The sequence below is a fragment of the Pyrus communis genome, chromosome 3 (genome assembly GCF_041283825.1).
Source record: "Pyrus communis isolate YQ-2024b chromosome 3, ASM4128382v1, whole genome shotgun sequence".
NCBI lineage: Eukaryota > Viridiplantae > Streptophyta > Magnoliopsida > Rosales > Rosaceae > Pyrus > Pyrus communis.
The window spans coordinates 21,561,005-21,575,251 of NC_142567.1; the positions used below are offsets into that span (position 1 = coordinate 21,561,005).

At 38.0% G+C, this 14,247-nt stretch overlaps 2 protein-coding genes across 4 annotated transcripts; one reads left to right on the plus strand and one right to left on the minus strand.

Annotated features, from left to right (window-relative positions):
* The first annotated feature begins 795 nt into the window (after positions 1 to 795).
* On the plus strand, positions 796 to 3,272 carry LOC137716285 (Pentatricopeptide repeat (PPR) superfamily protein). The gene has a single exon (XM_068455719.2). It carries the CDS (start codon positions 899 to 901, stop codon positions 2,240 to 2,242), a length of 1,344 nt encoding a protein of 447 aa, XP_068311820.2. The 5' UTR covers positions 796 to 898; the 3' UTR covers positions 2,243 to 3,272.
* Positions 3,273 to 7,154: 3,882 nt separating this feature from the next.
* On the minus strand, positions 7,155 to 13,227 carry LOC137715245 (P-loop NTPase domain-containing protein LPA1 homolog 2). 3 transcript variants are annotated; one of them, XM_068454499.2, is made up of 9 exons: positions 12,956 to 13,227; positions 12,584 to 12,732; positions 10,873 to 11,150; positions 10,247 to 10,328; positions 9,631 to 10,056; positions 8,826 to 9,533; positions 8,486 to 8,596; positions 8,000 to 8,166; positions 7,155 to 7,475 (listed from the first exon to the last, which is right to left on the minus strand). In XM_068454499.2, the coding sequence occupies exons 1-9, from the start codon at positions 13,101 to 13,103 to the stop codon at positions 7,376 to 7,378; spliced, it is 2,169 nt and encodes a 722-aa protein (XP_068310600.2). In that variant the 5' UTR covers positions 13,104 to 13,227; the 3' UTR covers positions 7,155 to 7,375. The 3 variants fall into 3 exon arrangements, with proteins under 3 accessions (XP_068310600.2, XP_088547409.1, XP_068310599.2); XM_088691283.1 differs by having other exon boundaries at positions 7,155 to 7,478; XM_068454498.2 differs by having other exon boundaries at positions 7,155 to 8,166.
* Between the last annotated feature and the right edge of the window lie 1,020 nt (positions 13,228 to 14,247).

The following is a 14,247-nucleotide window of genomic DNA, read 5'->3' on the forward strand; positions in this document are numbered from 1 at the left end:
GTTTTCTTTTTTCTTCTCAAAATTTCTTTTTTTTTCCTTGGACAAACTATATTCACTCCCTCTAAGTTAGCTTTTAATTTTTAAAATGGGTCACAGAGTTTTAATTTAGGAAAACTAATGAAAAATACTTAAAAACTTTGAGTTTTAACAATAATGATAAAATAAATGATAAAATGAATAGTATCAGAATTGACTTTTTAGTATAAAAATATGGTTTTTCGTTAAAATAAACAGTACCAGAAGCTTTTCGTTAAATTTCCTCACACTACACTATAAGGTTATGAACTTATGAAATCGTATCAAATTATGCTTTTGTGTTGTTTGACCGCTTAGTCCTTCATAAATTAATGAAGTGGTGAGTAGTAGGCATGTTTATAAACTAATGTATAATCCACATTTGCACCTCATGGACATAAAAGAACTCATCTTGCAGCTAAGATTCTCCTAAATCGTTGTTTTGTATCCAAAATGTTGAGTTTTCTCTAATACACTTCAAAAGTGCAGGTTTAAGTTACACATGAGAACAAAAGCTATTAGATCCGTTAGAACAATCAATCTAACAACTCTTGTTATCATGTGTAATATAAATGTGTGTATAACAACTCTTGTTCCTATGTGTAACTTAAATCTGCACTATTGATGTATGTTAGAGAAAACCAATTTTAATATATAACCAATTGCAAAAGAAAAATGATAAACACATCTCCTTCTCACATACTCTTATGTAAAGAAATTTGTTATTTTCGTTTAACTTATTTAATTCAATGGCTAGAATTTAAAAGATGCGTACAAGAAACAAAACATGATACTGGAAATCACTTTCCAAAATAGCCCAAAACCAAAAGGCTAAACGGAGTTGTGAGTTGTGACTGACTTCCAACTTCCGGATCGAAAAAAAATGTCGCTCCAAAACGTCCTCAGAACCCTCAATACTGTGAAAAGAACGCCCGCCAGACCCTATCAAGAATTCACAGAACTCATCTCCACACCCCCAAAACCTCTCAACACCACCACCATCACCCTCCTCTCCAACCTCAACCCCAACTCCCTCCGCTTCATTCTCTCCGACCCCAAATTCAGAACCTCCAAATGTTTGCTTTTCTTCAACTTCCTCCTCAAAAACCAGTCTTTAATCTCCTTCAAGATCGACCTCCATGCCCACTTGACCATCCTCTGCAGGCTTCTCCAGACAAGAAAGTTCGACGATGCCGAGGAAATCCTCAGATATGTCTCCGTTGATGAAAATACCCGGTACCCTTTTCATGTAATTGCTTCTGCTGTTGAAATTTGCTGGCTTGAACCTAGAGTTAGAGCCAAATTGTTCAAGTGCATGCTTAAAGTGTATTCGGATTGCGAAAATTGGGACCGGGTTTTGGAGACTTTTGATCACATGAGGAGTAATGGGATCCGGATTGATGAGAGAACTTGTACTGTGCATTTGGTTACTCTTATTAGATGTGATGAGGTGCAAAAGGGTTTGGGTTTCTTGTATCGGCTGCGCGAATCGGGCACTGAGGTTTCGGTTTATTCTTTGACGGTTGTGGTGGATGGGTTGTGTAGGAGTGGGGAGATTAGAAGGAGTAGAGAGTTGGTGGAGGAGATGGTGAGGAGAGGGACTAAACCCAATATCATTACATTCAATACAATGGTGGATGCTTGTGCTAAGAGATGGAACTTTGTAGAGTTGGATAGGGTTTTGCTTTTGATGGAGAAGGAAGGAGTGGCGCTCGATATCAAGACGTATCAGTTCTTGATTGATGGGTTCACAAGCGCAGGGAAGGTAGAAGAAGCTGAGAGGCTGGTTGGGGAGATGCATGATAAAGGATTGAAAGTGAACACTCATTTGTACAATTTGATAATAAGTGGCTATTGTAGGTTGGGGTCTGTGGATGGTGCGATTTCTTCATTTTGTACAATGGATGAGAGAAGTGTAGTCCCGAACGCTGATACGTACTGGGCTCTAATAAGGGGCCTTTGCAAGGCTGGAGAGACTGGGCTGGCAATGAAGTATGTGCTTGAGATGCAGAGCAAGGGGTTTGAATTGGACAGTGTTATATTGAATAGCTTGATTGATGGACTTCACAACAAAAAGATGATTGATGAAGCTCTTGAGTTGCAACTGTTGATGGAGCAAATAGTTTTGAATGCTGATTCATCTGCGTGGAAAAAAAAGGTAAATGGATCACTTAAGTCGAATCAACCTGATCAGGCTGAGGAACCAAAAGAGGCTGTTGAAAAATGATTAATTACACAGGTGCAACACCTTAAAATAGGGAGCTTCACTAATTTGTGATGTATGAAGAGATCAATGTTTGCAGCTGTTGTGCTCATACAAGAGATTAGATGCCGCAGGGGCGGGCAATCTGGAGAATGAAGCTCTGAAGCTTAGTGAGGGATGATGGAGAAGGATTACATGCTTGATCTGGATCATAATTTTGATGTCTGTTCATTGTAAATTTTTGTGAGGCACATTCCATTTTTGGAAGGGCAGAATCTGTGGTAGAACTACTGTGTCCGAAATTGCTGTTTGTCGATATAGGTGCACAAGGAAAGGAGAATAGATGAAGAATTGGAATTGTATAGAGTTGAGGCCATCACAATATTACGTGCCTTCTACTCGTAAGTCTGCCTGTGATAGCTCTGAGAAAGAAGAGTTCTTAAGACTACTACCTTCTGGGTGATCTCGTTTAGCAGCTGCCATTTCACTCGGTAATATATGGACAAACAAGTATGATTTGCAAAAGAAATGACCCACTGTATGCTTATTGTTGCGATGTGGTCTGCCATTACCCTAAACCCTAAACCCTGGCCTTCGGACCTTCAGCCATTTAATCAGGCTACAAGTTTGGAAGGCTGGAGAGAAAGTGATTCCAACTCGAATTGAATTGTGACGCTGAACTGTGGTCTGCCATTACTTCATGCGACTGCTTTTTACTGTCTAGTGTTGTTAAGATATTCATAGAAGTTCATGGAGTCAGCAACGACTACAACTTGCTGTAACTGGTATTTTCCTGTTCGTCTTCCTTCATTTAATGAAGAACAAAAAGGAGTGACTCCTTGGGAAATTGAAGATTTTTCAGTTGAAGGATTATACTGTGCGCACCTTCAAGATTTGATCCCACGGCCTGCTCACACCAAAGAAAGGATTTCTTCAGAGATCAATTCTTCGGCAGTGTTGTAATATTTACTCAGAATGATTGACTTGAGTCTAGTTTTTAATTAAAGTGATCAACGTTTGCAGCTGTTGCAATGCATAAGTTCATTCTCTGCTAGTATGGAGCACTCCTAGCATCCCTGGTACAAATATTGTGTCAACTTTGATGTCTAAAACCAAAATGATTTCTCGCGCTCGTTTTTCTCGTTGTTGACATACCTGGAGTTTGAACTCAAAACTCTAGCTTATCCGCTGACATACAGAGTAGTGGGAGGCTTTGGAAATCACTTGAGATTTCCCAAATCTCAGATGTTTCATGCTCCATCTCGTCTCTCCCGCAGAAAACCGGTCATCGGGTCTTTCCCGATACACTCTCAGGGCCACTCCTACGTCCTCGGAGAATCAGAGACTCAAAAGCGCACCATTCACCCCTATACTTTTCGGCTTAGCAAGTCCTAAACCCAAATGTAGCCTCATCAATTTAACCCCTCAGGGAAATTCGACAAACCAGCTTCAGTGATATCTAGCCTTCCCCATTTTAAATCCAAATTGTTATTGTCAACTTTTAACCTATGACTTTGTCAACTTTGAGTTTTGACTGAACCCAAATACTGCTACTGGGCTGCCCAATCCCGTATTTGACATAGGCAGGCCATCAAACATCACAGAAATCTAATTACTATTTATTCGGAACTGCTTTTAGAATGACGATAGTATTTTCAAGCAATATTGGGCGAAAAGAATTAAAAGCACTTGAAGTTCTTCAGAAAACACCCCCAATCGGCGAGTTTACGAGAAGCAGATGAATTTTTAAACTTATAACAAAAGGCCGTATGAGCAGAATAACGTTTTAAACACACATTTTCAAACCAAATGTTGGATTTGATTAAAATTCTTGTATTGGAACCAGTTAAAATTAAATTTTACAATCATCTTCCACCTTTTTTTTTTAATATTATAAGGGAAAAAGTAATTGGTGAAAATCGAATTCACACCACAGTGCATAAACATGATTATTTTTCACCACTGCAATAAAAACGTCATTTACAACTCACCTTTCACCCCTATTGTTGTGCTTGGTTTGTAATGACAGCTAAGCCAAACGAAGGACAAGTAGACAGAAGTGGATGGAATATTCCAAGGAATGTCTCTTTTATGTAGCGTGGAACTCAATGTTTTCTGATGAAAGATGTGATGCCCCCCATACACAGAGGATGAAATGACCACGGATTCTCAAGTTTTGTGGACAAAACACAAGGAAGACTGAGCGGCCTCAGAACAAGCATGGTGGTTTGCTTGCTCCTTTTGAGGTATGCATTTCTTACGTCTTTCATTTCTTCCCAAACGTGTCTGCATCTTTTGCTTCAACTCTGTGTCGCTATGTCCATCTCTCGAAACTTATTTCTTTCAAATTTTGGATTAGTTTTGACCTCTCTATAAACTTTTCCAAGTGAGTTGTTAGCTCAGTTTTTTGCTTTCTTTTATTTGTTCAATTCGAAGAAAATACTACAAATTGTCACTTAGTATTTCGGTTTAGTAAGAGGTCTTAAATTCAAATCTCGTATATAATGAGATAAATAACTTAAACGAAAATAACAGACATATTTAAATAGGAGTGTTTAAGAAGATAAAAAAAAATATGGTAGAAGCTAAACCAAGTAAGGCTTATGTATGACCCACCGTATATGAGAGAATTGATCAGTGACAAAACTAGCTTTTGAATGTGGACTGGGCTAGGCTGGAACAATGTTTCCTTCTAAGTTGGGCTGGGCTGAGTCAGAAAAATGAAAAAAATATGGGATGGTTCATAAAGAAAAGTTGGGATTTGAGCTAAATTGTAAACTATAAATGACGTTAGGCTAAGTGAGATACAAGTTGAGTTCAAGAAATTATGTGACAAAAGTTAAGTTACGAATGATTTAGTGAGATTCGAGCTAAAATTCAAGTAGTGTGCTTCTTGAAGTTAATTTCTAGCTCCGCCCACTAATATTCTCTCTCTTTCGCTTTTTGTTTCCCTATAAACAACTTAAAACAATCAAAATATAACAAATTTTTTAATACATCGAACATTTACACTAAAAATGGAGAAATTGAGTTAAGTAACATAATGTGCCAATCATAATAATTTAATTTCTACTTGTCATCCACACAAGTCGAAAGTAAGAAGCAAAACAAAACAATTAATTTTAAAAGTTCCCTATATTATTGAGATGAAGTGGTTCGGAATCATTGGCGAATTTTGTATCCTGTTTTGTAGATGCAACTTGAAAACCCAACAATATGCCTTGCCTTGCTTTCTCCAATGAGGTGCGGCATGGTAACCATGGTTAGCAAAGACAAATTCCGCTATCCAGGCCAGGGCGAGTTTTTGCCCCATCTTCGTATCTCTCTCTTTGCGTGACTAAACTCCGTACTCCCCCCATCCCGACGCCAAAGACCAGACCCAACTTGACGTGGGACTTCAAAACACACACAACTGTACTAAAGCAAATTTGATATCATGATCCCACCCCGGGATTCTACAACCTATAACACAAGCCTGCTACTTCGGACTGAGGAATGCAACATGAGTTGTTGTGAGCCTCACCCATCTTAGTACTATTATTGTCCAAACTCGCTTAAGACCCTCAAATGTTCGAGTTTTCCTGAAATGTGAGCAGAAAATAGAAATCATCTCCCCATGGCCTTTTCTAGTTATGATCAATGGATCTCCATCTAGCTTCTTCAACGAGCTTCAGTTGTTAACAAGCCTCCGTCTAAACCTAGTCATTGAAATATTCAGCCAGCTTTTAAACAGGAGAGGAAGTAAACAACCGAATTGCCTGTTAAAAAGATTTCGTAAATTTTACGTTGCAGATAATTAATTCAGGGTTATGCTAGCATGCTCGATTATGGAGGCAATCTGTCTCTTGCGAAGATCGATGAAACGATATAGAGATATGCAAAAGAATTTGCACATGGGTCTTTATAGATTTGGAAAAAAAGTATGATAAGGTCCCAAGAGAAATTCTTTGGAGGATTCTAGGAGTATGAGTAACACATATCCAAGAAATAAAGGATATGTATGATGGAGCCAAGACTCTAGTAACACCTCACGAGGACAAAGTGAAAGTTTTTCAATAACTATAGGGCTACACCAAGGCTCAACTTAGTCCTTCACTTTTTGCATTAGTAATGGATGAGCTAATGGGATATATTCAAGTAGATATCCCTTGGTGTATCCTTTTCGCAGATGATAGAGCGTTGATAAATGAAACACGAGAGAGTAAATGCCAAGCTTAACCTTTTGCGGGAAGTGTTACAATCTAAATGTTTTTGCTTAAGTAGGTCAAAGGTAGTATACATAGTGCAAGTTCAAAGGAAATAGGGGTCCAAATGAGATAAGGGTGAGATTGGAGATCAAGAAGTACCAAAGAGTGAACGTTTTCATTATCCTAGATCTATCTTGCAAAAGAACAGAAAATTGGATAAAGATCTCAACCATAGAATACAAGCTGACTGAAGTGGAAGAGTGCATCGTGTATGTTGTACGTATGCAATTAAATTTTATAGGACAACAATAAAGCCAACAGTGTTTAATGACACGAAATGTTGGATGGTCAGGTATAAACATGTACAAAAATGAGTGTAGTGAAAATGAGAATGCTTCGTTGGATGCGATGGATGCGTGGCACACGAGGAATGACAAGATTAAAGAGAAGATGAGAGAAAATCGGTGTGAGCATGCGAAACAGACCTGCAAATGCTCAGGTTAAAAAACACGATTATGAGACAAGCTCAGGATAAAAAAAGGTAAAGGAAACCAAGAAAATAGACTTTAAGAAGAAACATAGGGTAGTTGAAGCTGACGCAAAACCAAACACAATAGCATTCTAAGATTTATACAGCCGAGTCTAGTTAGTGGCATAAGCGTTTGTTATTGTTGTTGTACGTTTCAGATAATCAACCGTCGAGGATAACTCTGCAAAATGCATTGCCCATCAACCAAGAGCTGATCGAGTTTCACAGATGGGGAGGTCTTGCGATTAATAAAGCCAAATGTTCGATATCATTCTGCACCACCAATTTTAAGGTTAAACAAAAACACATCCGTTTCATTTATGAGCCAGTGAAGCAATAAAACCAAAACTATCTTTCTTATCTGCCATCGAAAACCGCAAAGGAAACGCTTTTCCACTGAAGCAGGTTGCATTTGTAAGCTGGATCTCTGTATCCGCATTTTCAGTCGGACGCAAATCCTCCCCTTTCTGGCCTCGGCAACTTGGTGAATAGTTGGGCAATACATCTTGAACAGAGATTGAACAAACAACCAACTCGATCCCTGCTAGAAAGAATCACGAAAAACAAAGTAGGTATTCAACCATAGACAGCGCTTAGCATACAACTCGAAAATCTTGAGTTCATTCTATGCATCCCATACTACTCATAAAATCATGTTCTCATTCTACCATAGATTCATAGCTAATGAGTATACTATAACACATTCCGTTGCAACTTCCTAAATAGATTACCGTACAGATACGGGGGACTTAAGTTAACTAAATACGCTAAAAGGGCAGGCTACAAAAAGAAAGGGAGAAAATGACAGGGTGATGAGAGCACTAAGGTCCATATACACTAAGGTGTTAGCACTGAGGGGCTCCCGAAAGTATGGGACCCCCGACTAATGACCCGTGCCTTCCCAAGGCGGGAATGCTAAGGGAGCGGCGTTTTCTAATTCTCATATTGCCAGAGCACGGCATTGAAAGCTCATTCTTCTCAATAAACAAAGAAGAGTTTGAGCACAATGGTTCAGAAAATGACTCTGATCTAGTTCTAAGGAAGAGATCCAGGTTCTGGCGATACTTATCCCCTTCTTTATCGGCTGATTGATCCTCAGAAACGGGGGAAATCTTGTGATTGGCTCCCTGATCATCATTCTCCATCCAGTATCCATTCCCCTGCATGTCCTGCATTGCTAAGTCATCGTACTCTTCATCTGTTTTTGTAGACTCCTCGTCCACCGACCCTATCTGCACAATAGTAAAAAGTTTAAACAATTAATTCTTGCAAAAAGTTGAGTTTCAACCTCTCATCTGATCTAACCAGAATTATATCAGTTTAAACATACAAAGTTCCCCAAATTTATTAGCCTTGATCAGATATAAGCTCATTTAAGATCAGAAGTTCTGTATCATACATGTGTGCGTTTACACACACGCACATGTATGTGTGGACCTTTACCATGACCTAAATATAGCAATGCTCATAATATATATATATATATATATGACCTCAGTAGATAAAGTTCAAGTTATTGTCTAGAATTTCAAACAAACCAATTTGTTATACCTCTTCATACAGTCGTTTGTCACCATCATCACTTAGTTCTTCATCACTGCCTACATCAGCCTCTTCTTCAACCTCTTCGTCGCTTCCATGCACTGAATTGTCCTCCTTCAGCTGAAGGAAAGAAAACAATGAGAAATCCAAGAAGATAAACTAAACTGAACAAATCGTTCAAATCTTATTATATTGTCCATGCAGTTAAATTGTTGGCCTATGCCACTAATTTCTACGATTACTCATCCACGATTTAGATAACTTGTTAAGCAAATCTCAGCTTACACCTACCTAAGAATACTGTCATAGAAGAGGTTCTGGAGAAAATGAAATTGGTGCTATAAAATACCTCTTTGGCAGGTCCCTCAGAGATCCGTGGGGAGCTGCAGCAAGAAGAGGGAATACTTCTTCCAATCTCAGTTCCCTCACCCCTCGACTCATCAACACTTCCAGCACAACTAGGTCCACCATCACTGGGCCAAGCACTGATCCCATAGAGACCAAACTGAAGATTCACTTGCTCTGCGGTTCCAATCTCCATCTCAGTCCCATGGCAAAATATAGGCTTCCCATTACTATTAACTGAATCAATAGGCCAAGCCTTGGCCACAGATCCATCAGTATTTACAAGAGCCATCAAATGCCTAGACGAACCTTTTCTCTGGATCAGCTGAAACATCCCCTTAGAACTCAAAGAATTGGCCGCACACTGGTTCCTATACTCCTCATCCACTACAGTAACTGTGTTTCTTATGGGATCACAAAGTTGCTCCCCTGCTTCACGCCTACGGAGGCAGCTAAAAACTGTTGCATGGATGGCTGCCACACTCTTGTCAACATTAGTATTGTTAATTTTGGGGACAAGATGCTTGTCAGCTCGCTTACAGAGATATTCTTGGATTGTTCTGATGTTACGGATATACTTCACATATTTGTTCTTTGTTGGGTCCAGTGTCATATACTTTGCACGGACAGCAAATCGTTCCATGTGTTTGTCCTCATTTGTAATGTATATCATGAATGGAATGATAGAAGGGTGTTTCTTCATAAGCCCCATCTGGAATTCAAATAATTATTGAGAGAGGGAGAGATGCAACTAAATATAGCAACGAAACAACAAAACAACATACGGAAAGATCATTATAGATACATACCACAAAATTAAGGCTCAAGTGAACACCTTCCACGATAACTGATTCTCTCCGTTCCTCCCACGCAGTGATAAGGCGATCAAGACTGTCAATCACCATCTCACTTTGAGCCTTAAACCCTTCAACAGCCATCTGCTTTGGGCTGATCAATTCAGCAGTACTCGAACCGACATCTGACAATCGGGTATCAGATTTCCCAAAGGCAGAGCCATCAGGCATCCCATCTTTGGGAAGTAAGTGTGGAGTTCCTGACAATTTTTTGGCTTTCTTTTTAGCTTTGGCTTCTGCAACAGCCACTGGATCCAGACACTCCCCTGCATGATAGGTTGAAGCCCATAGCAAAGGGTTTTCCTTTTCATCTACAAAGCTCCTCATCATGTGCCGAATTGAGTCGGTAGATATCACAGTTGTAATTCCCAACCTGCTACCCTGCAAAATTTTATAGATTACATTCAAAACAAATTTACATAACAGAACATAAAACTTACATCATCCAACGCTTAAATAGTACACTACAGGCATTAAAAAGATGTAGTAAAAGCACATCATTACAACACTTAAAGACTACACAAAACCCAAAAGGAAATCATGAAAACAAGGAACTAGTGAACTCAGATACCAGCAAAGAGGACAAAGTAGATTTTCCACAGCCACTAGTGCCACACAACAGTACAGTCACGGATTCCTTCCTTTCCCTGATTCTGCAAGGAAACAATTATCCAAATAAAAATTAGGAAACTAGCAGAAATTATAACTCTAAAGATTGCCAAAAAAACAAAAAAAAACAAAAAAAGATCACAATGTCATACAGTAAGACAGAATATTCCCTTTTAAAATCCCAACATCTACAATGATTTCATCTTCCCATTCTAGCTGCATTACGAAAACCCCTCCATCAATAAACTAGAACTCGATTGATTGGTGCACCACAAAAATAACTAATTATTATGCCACTAGTCCACAGAAACAGTTCAAAAGATCACGGTTACATTACAGGTTTGAAAACATTCCCGATAAGTCATATAGTAATGTTACCATAGACATTTCCACACTGTTATGGCTTATAAAATATGTGTTTCCATATTTCATTCAAATGCATAATGTTGACACGGCATGTGAAATAATTGTCACAATGTAAGCAAAGATTGCCAGGAAAGGGAAACTATTCACAGAATGCAGTTTATATATGAACGCATGTATGTAAGTTCCATTTATTTCAAATAAAGATAAAAGACTCCTCCATACCTGCACGCCAAAGCTAAGTCTGCCCTCTGGTTGGGACCAACATACTTGTACTCAGCCAGAGCATCACAAACAACATCTAAGAAGGTTTTTCTCCTAACCACAACAGTCGTGCGTGCTTTGTACAATTCAAAAGGAACACTCTTGCTTCTATCATCTTTCCCTGAACCCAAATGGTTTCCAGCCTCATCTTTACTAGGAGGAACATTTTCTGTTCCTTCTGGCAGCAAGACATTAGATGAACTCTCATTTCTTATCAATTCGAAAACCCGTTGGCTAATCTGATCAAAGGAAAAATAGGTCAGGCATTAGTGGTTAAATTTCTAAAGTAAAATAAAACATGGGAATCAGTACAGTCCAAAAAAAACATCACAATACACTATCATCAGAAAGATTATTCTAATAATGAACCAAATGACCCACATGAACCCTATTTAAATAAAACTAAAGACCATACCTACACCAAAACACAATAAAGAAATCACTTTATAAAGAACTAAACTAAAGCACCAAAGCTATTGTACAATGCTACAATGGAGTCTTACAAACTAAATACTGGAACCAAAAGCTGATTAGGGGATAAAAGTTTACTGATCCATTCAGTTAATGTAGACATCACTAAAACAATGCACATTCTTGAATGATGTTGAAACATAAAGCTCCTTATACACACAAATCACACATTTCAACGCTTTAAAAAGCATGATCCCTGAGATTACCACAGCAAGAAGAAACAAATTATAAACAGCAAAGAAAAGCATAGATTATATTCAAACCTAAATAGAACATCTTTCAATCAAACCGTTTACCCTCTCACTTGTTCCACAACACTCGGCACATAACAAAAGTTCAAGGGAGTTCTCACACACAACAAACCTAAATGGAACTCCCATTCAGTTAAAACGGTTTCCACTCTCGCTTATTCCACACCACTCAACACGTAAGCAAAGTTCAAGGGATTTCTCGCACAAAACAAACCCCCTTTTACATCCAGATTGAACAAACCCTCAAAACATTGGTCAAACACATGAAACACGGGAGATCTTTCTAAACCAGGAAATTTCAAAATTAAAGTTCTTCTAGAGTTGACAATTAAACACTCTCATAACAATGTACGTCAACAGAGATTATTGGTTAGAGATCCACTAAAAAAGTCAACTGTTAAAATGTAACTTCCCAAAGAACCAAAACTGAAGGAAAAAATAAAAAGTAAAATGGAGAACACGATGATAAGATCACAAGTTAAGATGGTTCAGAAACAATAATAATCAAATCCTCCACCAGAAGAATAGTTTTTAACAGGTCAAGTCGAAGGTAACACAAGAACAATATAACGGTCATAACCCACCTTTTTGAAAAGCAAATTATGAAGAATCTGGACTTAATCTGTGATAATGACTCATAAGGTTGACTCTATAGAAAGCCAATTGTACAACCAAGACTAAGTCACTGACTAAAATACCAGTTCCGATAAGCCTCCGTTGACCCGAAATTTAAAAGAATCCTTTCACCTAAACATGCAACACCACCATGTAACATTCAAGCCTTCAAAATTTGACAAATTTAGAACATTCCCAGAACACATTACATGCAACCACAGATATGTCCCCAAAATTAATGAATTCAACAACAAATCCACACCAAAAACACAACCCAGAAGCCAAAAAGTTCTAAAATTTCATAGAAATTTCAAAACTCAAAACTTTTTCGATACCTTGAAGGCGTGGCGGGGCTTGCAGCCCATGAGTTGCAGAGAACTCTGCAAAACAGGACGCGTATACCGAAAGGAATCCTTCCCTTTCTCTCTCTTGTCCTCTTCGTCAACCACCACGATGTACAGAACCTTCGCTGCCTCAGCCATCTCTGCAAAAACTCAAACAAACATCAGTGTCAAATTACCAAAATCGAAATGCTTAAACCAAAATTCAAAATTTGACACAGTACTAATCATGAACCCGTGACGATGTGATGGTACGAGCACGTAAAAAAAAATGAGAAGGATGGGTAGAGACAGAGAATTCGATGCAATGCCGACGAGAGAGAGAGAGAGAGAGAATTGAAGACAATGTGAGGAAAGAGAGAGGACCTGCAAGTCGGTGATCTGGGAAGAGCAACGAGGAATACGATGAGAGCTGGTTCAGAGTATTGAGGGTTTGGGATGACGATCCGCCATTTTCAAGAGCGCGATCTCGGTGTTTCCCTGTCTGGGCACTCAGCACCTGCCCTCCACGCATCGCACACAGCAACCCTCCACGAGTCTCTCTCTCTCTCTCTCTCTCTCTAAAAACTCATAAACGTTTGTCTCTCTCTTCTCTCACCAGTTTGCGAGCTTGAATGACGATTTTGGGCTCCTGTCGGTACAAGAATCTCAAGTCCTCGGCGTCGAGATTTATAGGGTGGGAGCTGTGGGCCCGGGCGCGGAGGTAAAGGAGGGGTGAAAAAGGTAAATTGGACGTTAAGAATATTTTGATGTGTGGGCACGCGATTTTGATATAAAGTGTCTAATACAATTCATTTGGTTGAAAAGTTGTTTTTTTTCAAGTTTTACTGCCGCAAAATAATAATTATAGTTTAATTATATTACTACCTTTAGCATGAGAGAAAAATTTATGTACATAGTACACAGGTTCACAGGAGGAAAAGGACTTCAGATCAATTAAAATTTTAACGAAAAATTATATTTTTATACTAAAAAATCAATTCTAGTATTATTTATTTTACCCTTTATTTTATCTTTATCATTAAAACTCAAAGTTTTCAAGTATTTTACATTAATTTTTCTTTAATTTAACTTTAAATGTTTTAGGGTAAATATATTTGAACCTTTTTTAAAGAAAAAAAAAAGGAAAAATTCAACTTTTTATTTAATTGGGATTAGACGCTGGAAAAGGACATAACTAATCATAACAGGTATTTAAGGGCTAGTTTGATATTATTGTGCTTTAAAAAAAAAAATTGTTTCTATTATGCTGTGGGAATAAACAGCTGTAAAATAAAGTTGTTGACTGTTTGGTAAACTTTTTTATGTAAAAGTGCTTTTATTAAAATAAAAATAAATAAATAAAAACAGTGTCTAAGTGTTTGATAAATTTTTATATAAATTACTTTGAATATGTTAAATGACTAAAAATGATGTAATAATAATTGTCAAAGATATAATGTAGAGGCAAATATTGTAATTTTGTAAAACATGTGGGGGTATACTTGTCATTTGAAAATTTCATTAAATGAGCATTGATTACAATCTCAAACCAACCCTAAGATCATCTCCAAAAGAGATGTCAATTTTAAACATAAATTTACATTTAACAGCTTAAGTGGCACTTTGATATCTTTTAAAGTTTTACTCTCCACCCAATATGTCAAATTTTAAACATA